This window comes from Ictalurus punctatus, chromosome 2, assembly GCF_001660625.3.
Source record: "Ictalurus punctatus breed USDA103 chromosome 2, Coco_2.0, whole genome shotgun sequence".
In the NCBI taxonomy this organism is placed as follows: Eukaryota; Metazoa; Chordata; class Actinopteri; order Siluriformes; family Ictaluridae; genus Ictalurus; species Ictalurus punctatus.
The window spans coordinates 3,411,169-3,432,242 of record NC_030417.2 but is presented as its reverse complement, the minus strand read 5'-3'; the positions used below and the strand labels follow the sequence as shown (position 1 = coordinate 3,432,242).

Sequence of the window (21,074 nt, the reverse complement as noted above, 5' to 3'; positions counted from 1 at the left end):
CTGTGGGGGTTTCACTCCGGGTACTCCGGTTTCCTCCCCCAGTCCAAAGACATGCATCCGTAGTGTATGAATGGTGTGTGAGTGTGTATTTGATTGTGCCCTGTGATGTATTGGCACCCTGTCCAGGGTGTACCCCGCCTTGTACCCGATGCTCCCTGGGATAGACTCCAGGTTTCCCCGTGACCCTGAAAAGGATAAAGCGGTATAGAAGATGGATGGATGGAAAATATTCTAAGCATAAAAGGAATGTAATGCAAGGACATGGCACGTGGTGTATACTAATCTAATACACCGTATAGATAAATAAATAAACAAACTTTAAAATGGAGTCATTTAGAGTGCTGCCATCAACCGAACATAAGGTTTAGTGTGTTTGCTTGTTTGTTTTTGCTGCTGTCATGTGACGTCCTCTTGTTTGTATAGACAATTGTCTTTCTGCAAGAAGTGTGAATTTTATAGCTCTAAAGTTGACAAAAAGTTGATATAACCACTGAAGATAAAGGTTAGAAGCGGGGGTGTTTTTGGTCTGGGAATGTAGTTGAGATTGGGAAAACCCTGCTTGGTAATGACGCATCCTGGTTGTGAATTTAAGCCCAGGGGTATATCATTTCACAGTGCTTATGCACCCTTTGGCGTTCCATACAGCGCACACCGTGCGCTCGCAGTCGGACGCCGCGAGTTTCCAAAAAACTCCAGCTGGATCTGAATAAAGCGCTCGCTCTCCTTGTTCTCCAAGCACATCTGGGTCAGCAGCATGTCGCACAGCGCGCTCCTGAGCACCGTGCTGCTCTTCACCGTCAGCCTCGCGCGCTCCCAGCAGCCCGACTTCCAGCACGCGGCCGCTTTAGACGCGCGCGGAAGATACGTGATGAGATGGAGGTCCGACAACACGAGCATCGCGGTCGAGCTCGAGGCGCAGACGAGAGGATACGTCGGCTTCGGCTTGTCTCCAAACGGCGCCATGGCTTCGGCAGATATCATCTTTGGAGGGATTGCAGACGGGAAACCTTACCTCCACGTGAGCTCCAACTTTCACACTGTAACCATAGCAACAACAATAATAAAAAAGTTCCACTAACTTGTGTTAGGGAGAGCACACAGCTGCAGGATTGCAGATCTATCTATCTCTCTATCTCTCTATCTATCTATATATAAATATATATATATATATATATATATATATATATATATATATATATATATATATATATATATAAAATGTTTTTTATTTATTTTTCTTCCATTGCATCTTATAATTCAAGGATCTTTAAGTACATGTCAAATATAAACAGAAGTAGCTCTTACAAAAAAAAAACAAAAAAAACAAATAAATGCCACAGTCAATATATGATATAAATATTAAAATTATTCATAGTAATAGCAAAAAGTATGCGTAATTGTACTTATTATAATTAATAACAGTAAATATTATCTCTTAATAATAATAGTTGTAACCATTTATCCATGTATCTGTTTGTTTCTTTGCTTGTTTGTTTGTTTGTTTACATACGTGTTTAGTTATTTATTTTCATATTTACTGCATGGGCATTTCTTAAATCAGCGACACGTTCTCAAAAAAAAAAAAAAGAATGCCGCACTAAAAATATATGATACAAATATTAAAATGATTATTGGTTGTAATAGTAGTAGTATGCATAAAAAAGTATGCATAATTGTAATTATTATAATTAATAACAATAAATACAAACTATTCATAATAATCATAATCTTTTATCAATCTGTTTGTTTGTTTGTTTGTTTACATATGTACTTGCGTATTTATTTACATCCTTACTGCATGGGCATTTCTTAAATCAGCTACACGTTCTCAAAACCAAAAAATAAATAATAAAAGGTTCTACACACTCTTAAAAATAAAGGTTCCAATTTCAAGCAAAAAAAAAAGGGGGGGGGGGGGGTTCAGCCTGACACCATACGAGAACCCTTTTAAGTTGCACGAAGAACCTTTTACTCTCAAGTTCTTTAGAGAACCATCTAGTTAACGGTGCTTCAAAGAACCCAGAAATGGTTCTTCACAGCAGTGCTCCAAGGAACCATGTTATCACAAGTTCTCTAAAAAAAAAAAAGTTAGTAAGGTTCTTCAGAGTGATGCCAGGAGAACCTTTTCCAGTCGCACAAAGAACCTTATAAGGTTCACTTATTAAGAGATGTTACGAGATGATACCTTGAATAACCAATACACCGTTCTGAAGAACCTATAATGAACCATAAAGAACTTCTTTAATCTCCAAAGAAGTATGTAGTTCAACTCAAGGACCCTATACAATGAAAAATGGTTCTTTTTTCTTCAAAGAACCATCGAAGAACCTTTATTTTTAGGAGTGCATAGAACATTTAAGGGTTCTGTCATTTAAGATTAAGTGTTTAACGTGTATTTCAGTGTGTGAAGTAGTGTAAAGGTGATTGTACAATAGACTGACAGGTGGCGGCCTGTTTCCTTGTTATTTCGTGACAAATTAAGGAGATATAAGGTCTGGAGTTGATTTCAAGCATTGAATTTGCATTCGATAGCTGTTCATGGGAACTCTCGATATGCGCTCCAAAGAGGTGTCGATGCAAGTGAAGGAGGCCGACATTAGGCTGAAAAAACAAAACAGACCTATCGGAGAGATAGCAGAAACTTTAGCACCGGCTAAATCAGCAATTTGGTACGTTCTTAAAAACAAGGATCGCACTGGCGAGCTCAGCAACACCAAAACGCCTGGAAGACCACGGAAGACAACTAAAGTGGATGAACACAGGATTATTTTTGTTGTTGTTGTTGTTGTTGTTGTTGAAGGAAAAAGCCCTTCAGAACATCTAGCAAAGTCAAGAACACGCTTGAGGAGGCAGACGTATCGTTGTCAAAGTCTACAATCAAGAGACGCCTAATAAATACAGACAGTTTACCTCAAGATGCAAACCGCTGGTAACACTCAAGAACAGAAAGGCCAGATTAGACTTTGCTGAAAAAAAAACCCCAAAAACAAAGCCTGACCAGTTTTGACGCAAGATTAACTTCTACCAGAATGATGGGAAGAGAAGCATATGGAGAAGGATTCGTGTTCCAAAGCATACCACATCATCTGTCAAACATGGTGGAGGAAGTGTTATGGCATGGGCATGTACCAGTGGAATTGGGTCACTGGTGTTTATTGATGATGTGACTGCAGGGTGAATTCTGAAGCATATAGAGCTATACTTTCTGCTCAGATTCAGTCAAATGTTGCAAAACGGATAGGACGGCGCTTCACAGTACAGATGGATAATGGTCCAAAACGTACCGCAAAAGCAACCCAAGAGCTTCTTAAGGCAAGGAAAGTCAACGTTCTTAAATCCGATGACCTCGACTCAATCGGGCAAGGATTTCACTTTCTGAAGACAAAACCGAAAGCAGAAAGACTCACGAACACCAAGCAACTGAATGCGGCTGCGGTAAAGACCTGGCGAAGCATCTCAAGTGAGGAAACTCAGCATTTGGTGATGTCCATGGATTCCAGATTTGACTGCAAAGGATTTGCATCCAAGTATTAAAAATAATCCTAATATTTATTATTATGTTCCTTTGTCCAGTTTATTTAGTTGAGCCTGTGAAAATGGAGGGACTCTGCAAAAACCTTAGTTTTCTTTCTCCAACACAAATTTATTATTATTTTTTGGTTAGCTGACTTTAAAGCTTCACCAATTCCAGTTTTGTTAGTTAGCTAACATTAACTCAATCATAAACAGTCATATTTGCTAGCGAAACAATATTAAAGGTTTCACTAACACTTATTTTTGTTAGCCAAATAGTATTAAAGCTTTTACCAACACTCTCTTTTTCTCTTATTAGCTAGATAATGTTAAAGCTTCCACCAATGCCCTCGATAGCTAACATTAAAGCTTTCACATCACTCAGTTTCGTTGGCTAGCTAACATTAAAGCTTTTTACCAGCACTCAATAGCTAGCATTAAACCATTTACCATCACTTAGTTTTGTTTGCTAGCTAACATCAAAGCTTTTTACCAGCACTCATTAGCTAGCATTAAACCTTTCATCACTTAGCTTTGTTAGCTATCTAACATTAAAGCTTTCACATCACTCAGTTTCATTGGCTAGCTAACTTTGATGCTTTCACGTCACTCATTAGTTAACATTAAAGCTTTTTACCAGCGCTCATTAGCTAGCATCAAACCTTTTACCTTCACTAAGTTTTGTTAGATCACATATTAAAGCACGCCACAACCGTCAGTTTTGTTGGCTAGGTAGCAGTTAAACTTTCAGCAAAAAAAAAAAAAAAACACCAAAAGTTGGTAAACACAACACTGCCTACTTTGGTTCTGTGTAGAAACTTTAACGAGGGTAGTGGAAAAGCCAGCACGTTGTGTGAAAATACATCCAGTCAGGTTTTGATTTTCCTGGAGAAGCTTCTAGAATAATCAGAACAGCCCGGCTGTGGTCGTATCATTACACTTTTATGTTCAAAGTGCAGCGAATCTCTGTTGGCTGTGGTACAGCAGTGTTTGAAAAACGATTCCCCATCTCCCATTCCGCAGAAACGGCTCTCGCGACCGCAGGAAGCGTGTGTTTGCTTCCACAGCTTGAGAACCGTGCGCACACAGTGCGTGGATTGCTGGTTGTGTCCACTGAAAGTATATGCAAGTACAAGCCAGATGTGATCCAACAATAACATGAAACATCTGGAGCGTGTGGTGACTGTCTAAATAATATGAACAATCGATTTTTTTTGTTGTCGTTTTGACCCTTCTCTGACAATGGGCCTCGTTTATCGAGCTAGATTTGAACAAACCGAATCTTAAATAGTCCACAAGCGATTTTATACACAGATCGCTTAAAATCACAAATTTATTACAGTTTCTTTAGTAATATTTTGCAAATCGGGTTATATTCTCTGGCAGCAATCTGACAATCAGGTCATGTTCCGTCATCTGAACATCTTCCTATACATTTTTTGTAAATACAGTATGGGCATCAATTCTGTCAGGGACGATTTGGGAATCTTTCTCGGAAATGTTTTCTTAGTCTAGGTGTCTTTTGTAACACTGACACTGTTGACATGAAGACGTGTTTATAGCGCTTGATAAATTTGGACACTTGGCCCTTGCTATGCCATTTTGGCCAACCGTATCTCATGAGAAACGCACAACTTCAGTTGAATTGTTATGAACTTGCAAGTGCTTTTGGGCCATTGTTTTGACCATTGAATTCTGATGAACCAGTTTATATCTTATGCATCTGTTCATCTTGCTTTTAGTACGTGTCCTCATATTAACAACGAACATTACAGAGCCAGTCCAGCTAGAACCAACACTCTCTCAGAGCATAGGATTAACCTCCCAAAGAACTGTGCTTTAAATTATATGCATTTACATTATATATATGCATTATATCCCCTTTATGGTGCAGGTTGTTATTTACCTATATCCTTTCATGAGGCTTTCACTTTTAAATAAACAGGATGCTTTAAGCACATTTGTCACATTACTAGCTGTTTTAGTTCTTCAGATTTTTCTTAGGGTTGTTTCATTTCTCTGGATTTTTCATAACCAGTACTGGCTCAATAGGCTGTTTCTGATCTGTCCATCCATCTTTCGTCCATTTCCTCCTGCATTTCCCTCTGCTTTCCTCCTTCCTTCATTTTCACATTTCTTTTCTTGCCTTCCACCCAATCCCCCATGCCTCCAGCTACCGTCTTTAACATGAATAAAATATAAAGCATGGTCATGAAAGAATACAGTCCCTGGAATTGATCAGATGTGTCCGAATAACAAATGATTAAAATACACATATTCTTCCTGTTAGTTTTTTTTTTTTTAATTATTATTATTATTATTATTATTATTATTATTATTATTATTGCAAAGTCGTGTTCTCTTGCAGTGAATTTTCAAAGTTGAAATGAATCAAGGGGTCAGGTAAACCACCACCTCCCCCCCCCCCCCTCCCAACCCCCCACCGGTCAACAAACAACATTCATCCAACCTGGAGTAAATCTGCTAGGAAGCATGGGTGTAAATGACCCCAACGGACTTGCGGCAAAAGGTGGTTCTACTAAGTACTAGCCTGGAGGGGTTGAATACTTATGCACGCAGCGTTTTTGTTTGTTTGTTTGTTTGTTTTTTTAAAGATCCGCTGACAAATAATGAATTTTGACTTAGAAAATGTACTTTAAGTGCATTTTGGCTGCTAATAAACCTACTGGCTGGAACAATCCGAGTAAGTGTCATTGGTAATCCGGATGAATCTGATGACTTTTAATGGGGTTGAATACTTTTGCAAAGCACGTTACATACGCTTTTAATCAATTGCACACTTTTACTCATTTGCTTTCTACATGACCAGAGTGAAGAGAACAAATAAAAAAAACTGTTGTATAAAATTCCACTGATTCTACATCCATTGGACCAAACTTGCAGACCAGAAGTTGGTTCATATTGGGTTTTTCTTCCACTCGTTCTCCAGGACTACTTTGCAGACAGCAACAGGAGAGTCCAAAAAGATCAAGTCCAGAACTACAAGCTGCTGTATGCAAGAGAAAACCACACACACACCGTGCTAGCGTTCAGTAGGGATCTGCAGACCTGTGACCCTGATGACCGAGAAATCACGGTGGGTGAGAATTACAGTGAAGTGTGTAGCAACATTTATGAGGCTTTTGTGTGTCTATGTGTGTGTAGGCTTAACGGTTAGCATGTTCGCCTCGCACCTCCAGGGTCGGGGGTCCGATTCCCACTGTGTGTGCGGAGTTTGCATGTTCTCCCCGTGCTGCGGGGGTTTCCTCCGGGTACTCCGGTTTCCTCCCCCAGTCCGAAGACATGCATGGTAGGCTGATTGGCGTGTCTAAAGTGTCCGTAGTGAATGAATGGGTGTGAGAGTGTTTGTGTGATTGTGCCCTGCGATGGATTGGCACCCTGTCCAAGACTTCAAAATATGTCATTGAACTCTAGTCCGTTTAGCGCAAGCTACTGAGATACTCAGTGAAGATCTTATTTGTTAATGTTGTAGCTGCTCATATCGTGTGTCTGTGCAGGGTAGTACAATGCGGGTGATCTGGGCATTCCATGAAGAAGATGTCGGGCCATCAGGGCCGACGTACCATGGAATAAACAGAGGGAGGAAAAGTTTACGTCTCCTGAACCCTGGGACCAGCAAGAGCGTTCCTCATGGAACAGCTACCTTCGACCTGCGGAACATTAACGTGAGTGAAGTGAAAAATCGCTGCAGGTTTTTTCAAGTGCATTGGATTCTCAAAGATGGATTCTGTACTAATAAACATTAACGCATCGTACGTTTGATCTATTTATAGTGACGTGTAATGCTGTGGAACGTTTGTGAAACGTGTTACTACCTCGCATTTTCTCATATTACAAAGCAATGCAGCTTGTTTCGTTACCAAGCAACCACGAAGTACAAACACCTCTGTCCTATAAACTTTCCCGTGTTGCAAAGCGTTACCACTCATAGCACTGAGACTGGAGACTCCTTCCATAAACCTGCCAGTTGTCCTGTAGTTCCAGTCAGAATTGCTGTTCTAGAAAATGAACGAAACACCTTCCGACCAATCCGCTTTCGAGAAATTCAACAGTGCTGCGTTCTAATGAAATGTAATCTCATGTGCAGCCTTACATGTATTTTATTATTTATTATCACAATTATTATCCTCCTAAGACAGGTCCGAGTACCCCAAAAGGACACAACTTACTGGTGCCAGATCCATAAATTCCCAGAATTGGAGAAAAAGCATCATGTAATCAAAGTGAGTATGTTTGTTTTCTAGCTACCTCACAAAAAAAAAAGTTTCATTCGCGTGTCTCTGCTCTCAATTTTCATTGACTTCTATCGTCCTTTTGAAGAATTTGAAGAACTGCTTTTGCTAAATATGCCCATGTAGCTAGTTTCCGACGACTCGCATTCATTTAGATTCAGCGCTTGATATTCGTGCTATGCTTCTTTACTAAATAGCACTAAAGAAAAGCAGGTTAAAATAGTTTTTTTCTCCAGCTCTCCATCTGATTTATGAGGTTTTTGGTCATCTCTTTCTTTCACACCCGTCTTCATTTTGTATCTTCTGAGGCTCACCTGCTTATTATACCTTCCAAAACTGCTATTTTTGGAAAACACGCCCCACTATCCACTATCATTAAGCAGGCTTTCCCAGATGCGTTAAGCATTAAACGCTATAATAAAAAAAAGCAGAGAGAGGAAAAAAAAATTCTCTCGTTTTTTTTTACTAATGTTCCACTTTATAGTTAAAAATGGATCATTTTCATCAGACCACAGAGCACCAGGACTGTGTGCTCCCAAAGAAAGGAAGAAAGAAAGAAAGAAAAAAAGCAGCTGGCCTTCAGCACCACAGCAGGCTGTGAATGTGTGTCTGTCTGTGTGTGTGTGTGTCTTTTCCACCCATTTATGGTCCACCACACAGATGTATGATGGTCAGCTTGATGGAATTGGAAAATCCCGGCCACAATGCCCTCACTGTCTAAATTCAGATCATGCTGTTATTGTACGCATTTCGAGGCTGGTAAAGAATCCAGTGAATTTGTATGAGCAATTTCATAATTTTTCAATCACAGGTACAGTACAGTGCCCTCCACTAATATTGGCACCCTTTGGTTAATATGAGTGAAGACGGCTCTGAAAAATTGTCTATATTGTTTATCCAAAATTTTAAAAAACAAACAAACAAAAAAAGCCTTTGTGTTAAATATAGATGTGCAACAATTATTGTCACCCCTATGAATTCATATGAGGAAAATACATTTGAAGTATGTTCGCATTTATAGTTAAAATTTGTTAAGTACACCTGGGTGAATAAGAACAGGAAATTGTTCAACCATGACTTCCTGTTTCACAGGGGTATAAATATGAGGTAATAATAAACACTCAGGCCAAATTTCCTTAGTCATTCATAACAATGGGTAAGACCAATGAATATAGCTGTGATGTGCGGTAAAAGGTTGTTGAGCTTCACAAAATGGGGCGTGGATATAAGTAAATGGTACACGCATTGAAAATACCCATTTCCACCATCAGGGCAATAATTAAGAAGTTCCAGTCAACTGGAAATGTTATGAATCGACCTGGAATTGGACGTGTGTCTATATCGTCTCAACGCACCGTGAAGAGGACGGTTCGAGTGGACAAAAAATCTCCAAGGATCACAGCTGGAGAACTGCAGAAGTTAGTTGCGTCTTGGGATCAGAAAGTCTCCAAAACTACAATCTGAAGTCACCTACATCACCACAAGCTGTTTGGAAGGGTTTCAAGAAAAAAGCCCCTACTCTCATTGGGTCCTATGGTCAGAAGAAACCAAAATAGAGCTTTTTGGTAATAAACACCAGATGTGGTTTTGGTGCACACAGAGAGGTAGCCATTTGGAAAAGTCCCTCATGCCCACGGTTAAATATGGAGGTGGATCTTTAATGTTTTGGGACTATTTTTCTGCCAGAGGACCTGGACATTTTTATTAGGATACATGAAATCATGGACTCTATCAAATATCAACAGATATTAAATGAAAACCTGACTGCCTCTGCCAGAAAGCTTCAAATGGGCCGTGGTTGGATCTTCCGGCAGGACAATGATCCAAAACATACATCAAAAGCAACACAGAAATGGTTTACTGACCACAAAATCAAGGTCCTGCCATGACCTTCCCAGTCCCCTGACCTGAACCCCATAGAAAACCTGTGGGGTGAACTGAAGAGGAGAGTCCACCAGCGTGGACCTGGAATGTGAAGGATCTGGACAGATTCTGTATGGAGGAACGCTCTCAGATCCCTCGCCATGTATTCTCCAACCTCATCAGGTGTTATAGGAGAAGACTCAGAGCTGTTATCCTGGCAAAGTGAGCTAGCACAAAGTATTGACTAAAAGGGTGCTGATAATCGTTGCACTCCTATGTGATATATTTCACATATCATCAGCAGTGATTGAGAGATAGAGAATACAGTTGTACAAGACTGACGGTAAATAATAAGGAGAAAACAAAATGCCAAGGCTTGGAGTCGCGGAAAATTCCATATTGTCCATTTGGGCTCATTTGCTTCAAAAGTTTGTAAACCCTTAAATTATACAGCCACGCTGGTGTTTTGTAATAATAGACTATTTCACCTGTTACAATTGTTAAAATCTCCTAAAACCTCACAGCTAATCCTTAGACTTCAGATAATTGCAGTGATCACATTAATACACACTTACAGTGTCTTAGATGGACACCAGTGCTTCTTTGATGCGCATTTCTTTGATAAGATTCCAGTTGTTTAAAGCCACAAACTAAAATAGTTTCCCTGTGTGTAAATAAGATGAAAAGAAGAGAAAAGAAAGGAAGAGAAATGCTTGAATATTTATTCGGCCACCGTTTGTCTTTGAGTCACGCAGCTCCGAACGGAAACCCTCCGGAGAGAAACACAGATCCGCCTGTTGAGAATGCTTATATTTAGAATTCTTGCTGTGACAGAAAAGAAACCCCTACTGCATGGGGGAAGCTCGGTCCAAAATCCCTCATTTCTTGTCCCGGAGCTAACACATCTGGCCCTGTCTTTCCTGCAACACCCCTACACAAACTCAATTGCATACCGAGAACTTGCTAGCTCTATACAACTTGTATACTATCATGTATATTGTCTTGTATAGCGTATACATGTATATTGTCTAGGATTGTCTTTTATTTGTATAGCGCTTTTTACAACGGTCATTGTCTCAAAGCAGCTTTACAGAAATATATAAACACAGGATATAAGAAGTCGTTCCTTCACCAGCTTCTCTCTTTTTTTTTTCTTCTTCTATCAAACAAACAACAACAAAAAAAAACAGTCATGTTATGCAGAAACCAGAAAGGCAAACTCATCTGTCCTGTAGACTTCCCAGCAGTGGAAAACGTAACGATTGTTTCCTTCCATAAACGTTAAATATTTTCAGGGACAGTCTTTTTAGAATATCAATCAACACCTTCTGACCAATCAGATTTGAGAATTCAACAGCACGGTTGTAGTAAGCCTTTGACTGGATTTTCTCTGTATAGTATGCAAAAATCCCACTATCCGGTCTCCTTGCGTTTCCTTTTGAGACGGGTCCCTTGAAAGATTTTTTCCTTATCCCGTTTCAGGGACGTTTTCCCTGCCACTCTCATCTCTAGACCTAAATCGGATTTTCTGTAAAGCTTCTTTGCGAGAGTCTATTGTTAAATAAAACATTTATTCGCCCATGTGGATGATAAAATAAAATGCCACACAGGAGTTGAGTTATAACCACATTAAAAGTTAAACAGGTAGAGATGTTCTCAAATATAGTCCAGTATTGCGTGGAGTGTTTTGACCTCAGCTCTGAATCCCTGTGCAATTACACTTTGGTCTGGTTGCAGATTGAGCCGCTGATCCAGAAAGGCCATGAGAATCTGGTCCACCACATACTGGTCTATCAGTGCGATAGCACCCTGAATGAGACCGAGCTGGAGATAGGACACGAATGCTACCATCCGAACATGCCCGACTCCTTTTTGACATGCCAAACTGTCATTTTTGCATGGGCCATCGGTGGAGAGGTGAGAAGGAGCTTCGACATGTATATGCAGATGTTCAGTCTTCCATGTCATTGTGTTTCCTCAAGAAATCACCTTATATACCTTTACTTATTACTGCTAGACTGTTTATTTTGCAGATGTACAATTGGGGGGAAAAATAGTGTAACATTGTCCAAAAACGTAGAGTGGCTTAGTGGTTACCACATTTGCCTCGCACCTCCAGGGTTGAGGGATCGAATCCTACTTATGCCATAGTCTCCTCCTCCAGTCCAAAGACGTATTGCAGGCTGATTTTGCCCTGTGATTGGTCCTAGTATAGGCTCCAAGCTCCCCTTTGACCCTGTGTGGTAATAGGCGGTATGGAAAATGGATGTCCAAAATGTTTGTTCATATTGACTTAAAGCAGTAGGAGCCATAACACATAATTATCAGGTGCTGTTAATTCATAGCATTCAAGTGTTATCTGTATGTAAAAAGGCTGAATAATTAGAGGTGGATTTTTCTATTGCAGGGCTTCACTTATCCTCCACATGTGGGAATGTCAATTGGAACAGCTGCAGATCCAGTCTATGTGCTGCTGGAGGTTCATTATGACAACCCTGCTTTACAGAGAAGTATACCACACTATTAGCATGACACTTTAATAAAGCACGCCCACCTGCCCATGTCACTGGTATAATGCTAGGAGTGATGCTTCACAAAGATTCAGCCCAAGGGTTAGTTATAAAGAGTGTGCTGATTGGAAACAGGGATTTGTAATTCGATCACCGACATGGCGGATAATGTGATTTCTTAAATTACACTTCTTTATTTGCTTTACTCAATTTTTAGTTCCTCCGTCCATGGAAGCAGAGAACATGCGCAAGAAAAGGAAACGAGGACAGGAGGAATTCGGAACAAACACATTTATAAAATGAGACATCCTTGGCTTCACTTTAAAGTGAATTCCGTGAATTCACTTATTAAATATAGCGAGAGTTAAGGGGCCAGGCGCTTAGTGACAGAGGCAGAGCAAACGTCAGAGGGTCCATGAGTACTTGTTCCCAAGAAGATATACTAAATGTGATGGTAGTATGTCAACCCGTTTGGAAGATATTGCCCCATATGCTGCTTTCAGTAGCCCTCCCAAGTCGCAAAGGATCTCAAAGCTTGTTTGTTCGAATCAAGTCGTGTGCCAAGTTTAGTGTCAGTACATAAAAGCATTTCAGAGAAATGGTGTCACTTCCTGTTTTGGTAACTTTACTGTCAACTTCGTTTGCATGTTATGGACAAGCTGTCCTGCTTTTCAAAAATCTGAGAAGCATGTTTTGTTGGGGCTGGTCTCACGATGCTGTGAGCCACATTTGGTAAAATTCTGGACAAACTTTGTAGGAGACTAACAGGTGGACCTAATGGGAAAATCGTGCGGGGTCAGGCAGACTGAGCCAGAGAACTTTAGCAATAGAAGCCTAATGAGTCTTTATTGGTTACAGCACCCTGAAATTCTTTTCTTCGCATACCCCTGCCTGCCAGGAAGTTGGGGTCAGAGCGCAGGGTCAGCCATGATCTGGCGCCCCCTGGAGCAGAGAGGGTTAAGGGCCTTGCTCAAGGACCCAACAGTTGCAGCTTGGCAGCGCCGGGGCTTTAACCCCTGACCTGTGGATCAGTAACCCAGAGCATTAACCGCTAAGCCACTACTGCGCCTACTAGCAATATCGATCTCCTATTACAAAGAAAAACAACTTTATCTTACATTTGCCAACTCCAGATTGTACAGCCATACTTTCGTTGCGTTGAACTGTCTGTCGGTCCGTTCTAACTAGAACTGATGAAAAGTCTACGTTTAGCCTTTACAGTGTGGGGAGTAGGCGGAAATATTGTGCTACTCTCGGTGATATGAAGACATGGATGGCGGAGAGAACGGGTGTTTTTATTTTGCAACAAATATCAGTGCTGTCTGGGTGAGAGGGATGGTGTACTCTCTCTCTCGCTCTCTCTCCACTGTCAGTCACAGCAGCACTGCAGGCGTCTGCAGGCTCATGTATGCGGAAGAGGGCCGATAGCGCTTTCCTCCAAGCGTGTTACGCTGCCCTGTGATGCAGCATGAGCAACAGTTTAAATCTGGTCTGGTTGGCTGTCTTCACATCTTCTAGCTCTTACTCTCTCAGTTTGGTAGCTTTGATGTGAGCTGGCTGGTGGGTGGGAATTGGCAGGTGACCAAATTACAGTGATTATAATAGTGGCACCACAACACTGAAGCCCACTGTTAACTACTGCTCACCAAGGCCAAAGTTTCCATGTTTGCAATTTCCCTCTCTCTCGCTCTCGCTCTCTCTCTCTCTCACTCAGGAATAGTGGACAGCTCGGGCCTGCGTCTGTTCTACACCCCCAGGCTGCGGAGCTACGATGCAGGGATCATAGAGACAGGGGTATGGGTCAGTCTTTACCACATGCTGCCTCCTGGGATGCAGGACTACGTCACTGAGGGTCACTGCATGCAAGAGTGTCTACAGGAGGTATAAAACACACGCGCACACACACACACACACACACACACACACAAAACCTTTCTGTTCTTTTTAACCATTGGCAAATTTCCATAAAGAGTCAGAACTCATCCCTCTCTCCCACTTTTCACTGTTTTCCTCAGTCTCTGGACAGAGAGATGCCCAGTGGTGTTCAGGTATTTGGAGTCCTGCTCCATGCTCACCTGGCCGGCAGAGCCATCAGAACCAGGCATTTCCGTCAGCAGGTCGAGCTTCCTCCTCTTTCCTCAGACGAGCACTTTGACTTCAACTTCCAGGAGTTTCAGCCACTGAACCCAGAGCGGCAGCTTTTGCCTGTTGGTATTTTGCTGCCTCTTGCCTCGACATTATTTACTTTATTCTAGTGTAACGTTGCCTCTGCCTTGATTTTATTTACTTTATTCTAGTGCATGTTGCCCCGCCTCAGTTTCATCTACGTTATTCTAGTATACTGTTGCCCCACCTCAGTTTCATCTACGTTATTCTAGTATACTGTTGCCCCGCCTCAGTTTCATCTGCGTTATTCTAGTATACTGTTGCCCCGCCTCAGTTTCATCTACGTTATTCTAGTATACTGTTGCCCCGCCTCAGTTTCATCTGCGTTATTCTAGTATACTGTTGCCCCGCCTCAGTTTCATCTACGTTATTCTAGTATACTGTTGCCCTTGCCTCAGATTCATCTACGTTATTCTAGTATACTGTTGCCCCTGCCTCAGTTTCATCTACTCTATTCTAGTGTAACATTGCCCCTTCCTCAATTTCATCTACTTTATTCTAGTGTACTGTTGCCCCTGCCTCAGTGTTTTCTGCTTTATTCGATCATACCATTGCCTCTGCCTCAATTTTATCTACATGATTCGAGTGTAGTATTGTCTTTACTTGCCTTGTTTTATTTTTACAGTAAGTCTTATAGCCTCCTCCCTCTGCCCCAGTTTTACATATGTAATGAAACACATTTTAGTATAGAAATGATTTTTGAATCTAATTGAATCAGTGTTTTCTCTCTGCCTCCTAATTTACCTACTTACTTTCAGCATCCTACTCTGCCTCAGTTGAAATTATGCACATGATTTAAACAGGGTTTCATTATTACCTAATTAATATCAATTTTAGTGGCGTTTTAGTGGCTAAAATGCACACAGGCGAGCTCAAATACCTATATCATGATGATTCTTTTGTTGTTATGTGTTTTTTTTTTACTGCCTCCAGGGGGACTCATTAATCACTGAATGCATATATAACACTAAAGGCAGGAAGAACATGACATGGGTAAGATTACTGGCTTGCATTACACTTGATTTTAGACAATCTCTGGTATTTATTCTAGTGGTTTCTCTTATGTCTGAAGAGCAAACAGGCTATAATCTGTTGTCAAGTTTATTTTGGGTTTTTTTTTTTTTTTTTTGCTCGCATTCATCTCTCAATCAGCCAGGCCTCTGAGCAAACAGTGTGTATAATTAGCTGTAATAAATTGGACAGATGAGGACAATTTACTATAAATTCTAAAGCGCTTAAAAACAAAACCGGTTGCTAACTGGCTGAATCTCGTGCCATTGTATTATTAGGACTGAAATTAAGCAAATGCAACTATTTATTTGTATTGAAAAGGGCTGTGGATTGGCAAGCATCTGGCGATACGATATGTATCATGATACAGGGGTTACGATTCAATATATTGCGATACTGTAAGTAAAGTGATATATTGCAATTTTTTCAAATAAAATTTTAGGAAAATTTACATTTTAATAACACTAAAAACATGTGATTTTTTTAAAAATGTAATCAGAAGAGTGGTATCTGCATTTGTATTTATCAGTCCCTGTAACAGCCAACATCATAGCACTACTTTTTGTGCAATCTGAGCAAAGGATTTAACATTTGCTTATATCAGTAAAGAAAAAAAATAAAACTAACTCACTAGGCCTTCATTGGCTCATTAGGACTCATTACACGGTCAAGAATTGTCATTAGGAATTAAAATTCCAGAGCGTAATAAATTCTCTGACTCTTAAAACACTGTGTTAACACTCAACAGCCATGGGCTCCCAAATATATAATTTGGCCAAAACTTTCAGATACAACTGTAGGTTTGAATCCTTAAACCCAGTCAAAGCATGTTGGAAGTTCGTCAGTGTAATTTGTGTCTCTACAGGGTGGCTTGAGCACAAGGGATGAGATGTGCTTGTCGTACCTGCTGTACTACCCTCGAATCAACCTGACCAGGTGCGAGAGCCTTCCTGAGATCACCGGCCAACTCAAATTCATCGGCGTCAAAGAAATTCAGAGCCCTCTTACGTAAGTAGATAAACTGTGAAAAAGTGCCCTCTAGGATGCCCTTCCAGTGGAGCATATGTGACTCCGTGCCCCATAGGGTTCCCCTACATCCAAGGAAACATGATGATGTGTTGCTATGTGTAAGAAATGCAATGAATTGTCCATTAAGCTGCCCACTACATATAAGAAAACATGATGAAGTGCCATCTAGGGTGCCCTTCCAGTGGGGAATATGAGACACTGTGCCCTATAGGGTTCCCTTACATCCAAGAAAACATGATCATGTGCCGCTATATTCGAGAAAACACAATGAACTGGCCTCTAGGCTGGCCCCTACATACGAGAAAACATTATGAAGTGCCCTCTAGGGTGCCCTTCCAATGCAGAATACGTGATGCAGTGCCCTATAGGATTCCCCTATATCCAAGGAAACATGATGTCTCCTCTAAGCTGCCCTTCCAGTGGAGAATGTTATGCGGTGCCCTATAGGGTTCCCCTACATCCAAGGAAACATGATGATGTACTGTTATGTGCAAGAAGATGCAACTAATTGGCGTCTAGGCTGCCCCTACATATGAGAAAACATTAAGAAGTGCCCTAATAGGTGCACTTACAGTGGAGAAAATGAGAAGCAGTGCCCTATAGGCTGCCTTACATGTGATAAGATGGGACGACGTGCCCTCTAGGTGCTCCTGTGTGCGATAAACTGTGGCTCTATATATACTGGCCTCTATGTTTTTTTTGCCCCTGCCTCTCAGGCAGCCTGAGTCCCTGGTATAGCTGTCATCTACAGACTTACATGTGTTGAGGTTTGCGTTAGTTACAGATGCTTTTGCAAATGAAAAACTCATAAGTCGCCCTATTATTGGGCATTTTTTATTAGTCTTAAGTTCATGGGTCAATTTTATTGCGCACATCACACTATGACCAACCGGGTTAAAAACATATAAACAACTCTGTACATGTACGAATGTATCTGCACATACGCTGCCATGTGCAGGAAGGGAACCATCGGTCCCGCTGAGCCTCTCAAGCGAAAGAGGACTTTTTTTTTTTTTATTTAAATTTTTTTGGAGCTGAGAGACACATAAGTCCTGCTCTTGTAAAAACTGCCTTGGGTCTGGTGCTAATAAACACGCGAGAGCAGAAAAGCAGACGCGAGTGCTGAAGCCACACAGTCCAATCCTTTGTCTTTCTCAGAACCATTCAAGAAATCAGCCTTCCAGATAAATGTTGTCATGCATCTGTACATAATAATAATAATTTACCTCTCAGATCTTCTTAACAGAGTGTACTAGTAAGTAAGTACACCCTTGTATAGCTATGAATCACTAATAATGACTGAAAAATATAAACAAAATGGAAACCAAAGCTTCAAATAACCAGTATGCTCAGATAAAAGGGAACAGGGTGTGCATCTTTGTTTTATGCCTGTGCCTGTGTGTTTGTTTGCATGTGAGAGAGCATGTAGCAAGTGTGTGTGTGCGCGCGAGTGTGTGAGTAGTAGGGGGCTCTGAAATGGAAACCATCTGACAGGCTTCGCTGACGCTGTGTGTTTACTTCCCCCTCCTACTGCCATGAGATGTTGTGTGCAGTACAGAAGGGAATTTTCAAGGCTTAGACGAGGCGGTGCTACACAGATGTAGATCTTCACGACCCCCGCCAACTACATCTGCATTACACACTCCTTATAAGGAGCTTGAACCATCATATTGTTCTAGGAAAAAAAAAAAAAACCTTCAAGTGACTTGTTCAATTCTCAAGGAGTTGATGGTTCAAACAGGCTTATACCACAACACTAGATTCTGATTGGTCATTCGGACAGTAATGCCAGCTGCAAGTCGAATCGTAGGTTGTTCTAACACATTATCATTTCTCTATGGAGCACGGCCAGTTTTGTTCTCGACGATAGATCAAACGCTTTTGTGTTGCACCACTACGGAGCCATCAGCCATCATTGATTATTTTCCTACAACCGCAACTTACAACCTTAATAATGAGTCTTTATTGGTCACATATACAGTGAATTTCTTTTTTTTCCGCATATCCCAGCATGTTAGGAAGTTGGGGTCAGAGCCCATGATACAGCGCCCCCGGAGCAGAGAGGGTTAAGGTCCTTGAACAGTGGCAGCTTGGCAGCGTTGGGGCTTGAACCCCCGACCTTCCGATCAGTAACCCAGAGCCTTAACCGCCAAGCCATCACTGCCCCCTGTCTTTTGGATGTGGTCATTAAAAATCCCAGGACACTTATCATAAAAGAGTAGGGGTATAACCCCGGGGTCCTGCCAAAATTCCCCCACTAGACCTTCTCTATCATGGCCCCGTAATAATCCCCATCTCTGAATTGGCCACCTCACGCTCTCCTCTACACTTATAGTTGGTGTGTGTTGGTTGTTCTGGCACACTACGGCTGCCGTGGATGCTACACACTGGTGGGGGTTGAAGAGACCCCCCCCCCCCCCCCCAGCTATGTAAATCGATTTGAGCGTCTAGAAAAGCGCGATATAAATGTAACTCTATATAATATATTCATTTGAAGCGATTCTTCACTCTAAGGATGCAAGTAGACCCATACCATGGCAGAAAAGTTCATAATAAAAGCCTGCGACTCATAACACTGCAACCATTCCTGACCCTTTAATCAGTCTAATTAGAATATACCGTATATTCGAAGTTATCAGAAACTCTTCAACACGAATCGTCCGTTTTTATGCTCGATGCAGGACGTGGCCTTTTGTGATTAAAAGTCCGAAGAAATACAGCAACCTTCCGTTCACCGAAGCCATGGACAAGTTCCGATGGACAAAGAAGAGAGGAAAGGACTTCAATGAAGTTGTGCTGAAGCTCCCAATGAACGTGCGCTGCTCCAGGCTGGGTTATGACGAGTGGTTGGTAAGTGGAAATAGAGAAAAAAACTAAATAAGTGGGCGGGGTTCTTTTGTTAACCGCACGTTCTGTTCAATAGTTGTTCAGTACAATGATGTTTCATTAACCCAGGCCATCTGTGGTAGTTGTTCATACTAATCCCACAACAGACATGCAACACTTGTAAAATAAGCGTAGCTCTCACTACAGAGCTGCGTTTACCTTTCAAGCACAAATTTGTGATTAAACTGAGAGCGAGAGAGAGAGAGAATAAATACATAAATAAATAAATAGTGGTATAACGTGCTTATTCATTCATCCATTCATTCATTTAGTTATTATAATGTATTATTATTTCTTAACACTGGGTAAAAATCAGTTGGCACAAGCTGGCCATGAACTGTAATTTGTTGGCACATATTTCATTTTAATAATATTCCTTATTTCTAAATTTGGCCAAAATTTCTAAGTCGAGAATGTACTGCAGAGCTACAGCTTCTGAGACTTGAATGCCCCCCTAACGCCCTCGTGTGGCCGCACCACTTTATTGAACCGTCTCATTCCGTTTGTATTGTTTCTCGACGAGTGTTCGTTATTAGAAGCACAGCTGCCACACACATGGCCATCATTCTGTTCAATTTATGACGCTCCGTAGTTGACGTCTCTTCCCTTCCCTCTGCTCAGGTCCAAGGCACGATCATGCCTCCACCGAAGATGAAATCGGTTCGACCGCCTGCCGAAAGCGCGTGTGCGAACAGCTCGGCATCCCGGGGTCATCACGCGCTCTCTGTACTAGCCCTCACAGTTACATCCTTACTCTTCCTTCACAACGCACAGCGCTGACGCCATGTGAATAGGGCAGACGTGTAGCCTAGAGAAAACTTTATTCCAACAAACATCACGCACTGGACCGAAGCACGGGAGAACAGCAGTAGGATGTTGTTGGACTGATGGACGTGATTAGTCTGAACCAGAAATGAACCAGCATGGCTACAAACGTAAACAAATAATGATGTATTATACACTCTCTAACCGAACGTCTCTAATATTTAACCATCCTCAGTGGAAAGTCCACTTCCTCTCTTCCTCAGATCTTCTTAAGAAGAACATATTTACAGAATTTAAATATTCTAAAAGTACAATATCTCCATACACGATAGTTAGACGTGAATAGAAAAATGTTTGTGAAAGTTTTTGTTTGTTTTTTGTTTGTTCTTGTTCACTTGAAGTTTATTTGGATGAAACATTTGGAATACACTATATACATTTATCTTACAACTGATCTTACTGAACTGAACTAGTACAACTACAAAGTGCATCATGGGAGTTTGGACACTACCCCATTGCAGTGTATTATGGGATATCAGGAAAGCGCTACATTAGAGGTGTACTTCACTGTGCTTTCAGACATGATTATGATGATTTAAAAAAAAAAAAATCCCTAACTAATGCATATATATATATATATATATATATATATATATATATATATATATATATATATATATATATATATATATAAATGTATAGAACAGGGTGTGGTTTCAGACATACAGCATACAGTGAGGATTTAATAAAGCATTACATTGTAGACCTATTAAGCGCAAAAGTCAGTCTTGAACTTGAATAATCATGCACTAATACCTGAATTCATACTTAATTAAATATGAACTAATGAGGAGTTAAGGCATGTACTAATCACGAACTAATATGAAGAGCATGTCCTAGTACTACAGTGGGCTTTAAAGAGAAGTGAATGGAGAATGACGCAAAACTGACTGAGATGAAATGATTGGTGTTTTATTATTAGTGCGCTCGATAAGGAGGATCGATCGAGGAGGCGCCACCCGGTGATGTTTGTGTACGCAGCTGTAATATGGCGAATTACATAAACAGTTTCAAATGA

At 41.0% G+C, this 21,074-nt stretch overlaps 1 protein-coding gene across 1 annotated transcript; it reads left to right on the top strand.

The window, feature by feature from the left end:
- Positions 1–648: 648 nt before the first annotated feature.
- On the top strand, positions 649–20,636 carry moxd1 (monooxygenase, DBH-like 1). Its single transcript, XM_017454034.3, has 12 exons — positions 649–1,018; positions 6,464–6,610; positions 7,032–7,199; positions 7,674–7,757; positions 11,367–11,546; positions 12,037–12,139; positions 13,854–14,020; positions 14,155–14,346; positions 15,239–15,298; positions 16,182–16,324; positions 19,027–19,195; positions 19,853–20,636. Exons 1-12 carry the CDS (start codon positions 755–757, stop codon positions 20,009–20,011), a joined length of 1,836 nt encoding a protein of 611 aa, XP_017309523.1. The 5' UTR covers positions 649–754; the 3' UTR covers positions 20,012–20,636.
- The last annotated feature ends 438 nt before the right edge of the window (positions 20,637–21,074 follow it).

What these genes read in the sequence shown, in the direction of transcription:
- moxd1 (XM_017454034.3), top strand. Translation starts at nt 755, where the DNA reads ATGTCGCACAGCGCGCTCCTGAGCACCGTGCTGCTCTTCACCGTCAGC. An exon ending in CATGGGCCATCGGTGGAGAG is followed by an intron (nt 11,547 to 12,036) that starts GTGAGAAGGAGC and finishes TTTCTATTGCAG; the next exon opens with GGCTTCACTTATCCTCCACA. An exon ending in CAGAGCGGCAGCTTTTGCCT is followed by an intron (nt 14,347 to 15,238) that starts GTTGGTATTTTG and finishes TACTGCCTCCAG; the next exon opens with GGGGACTCATTAATCACTGA.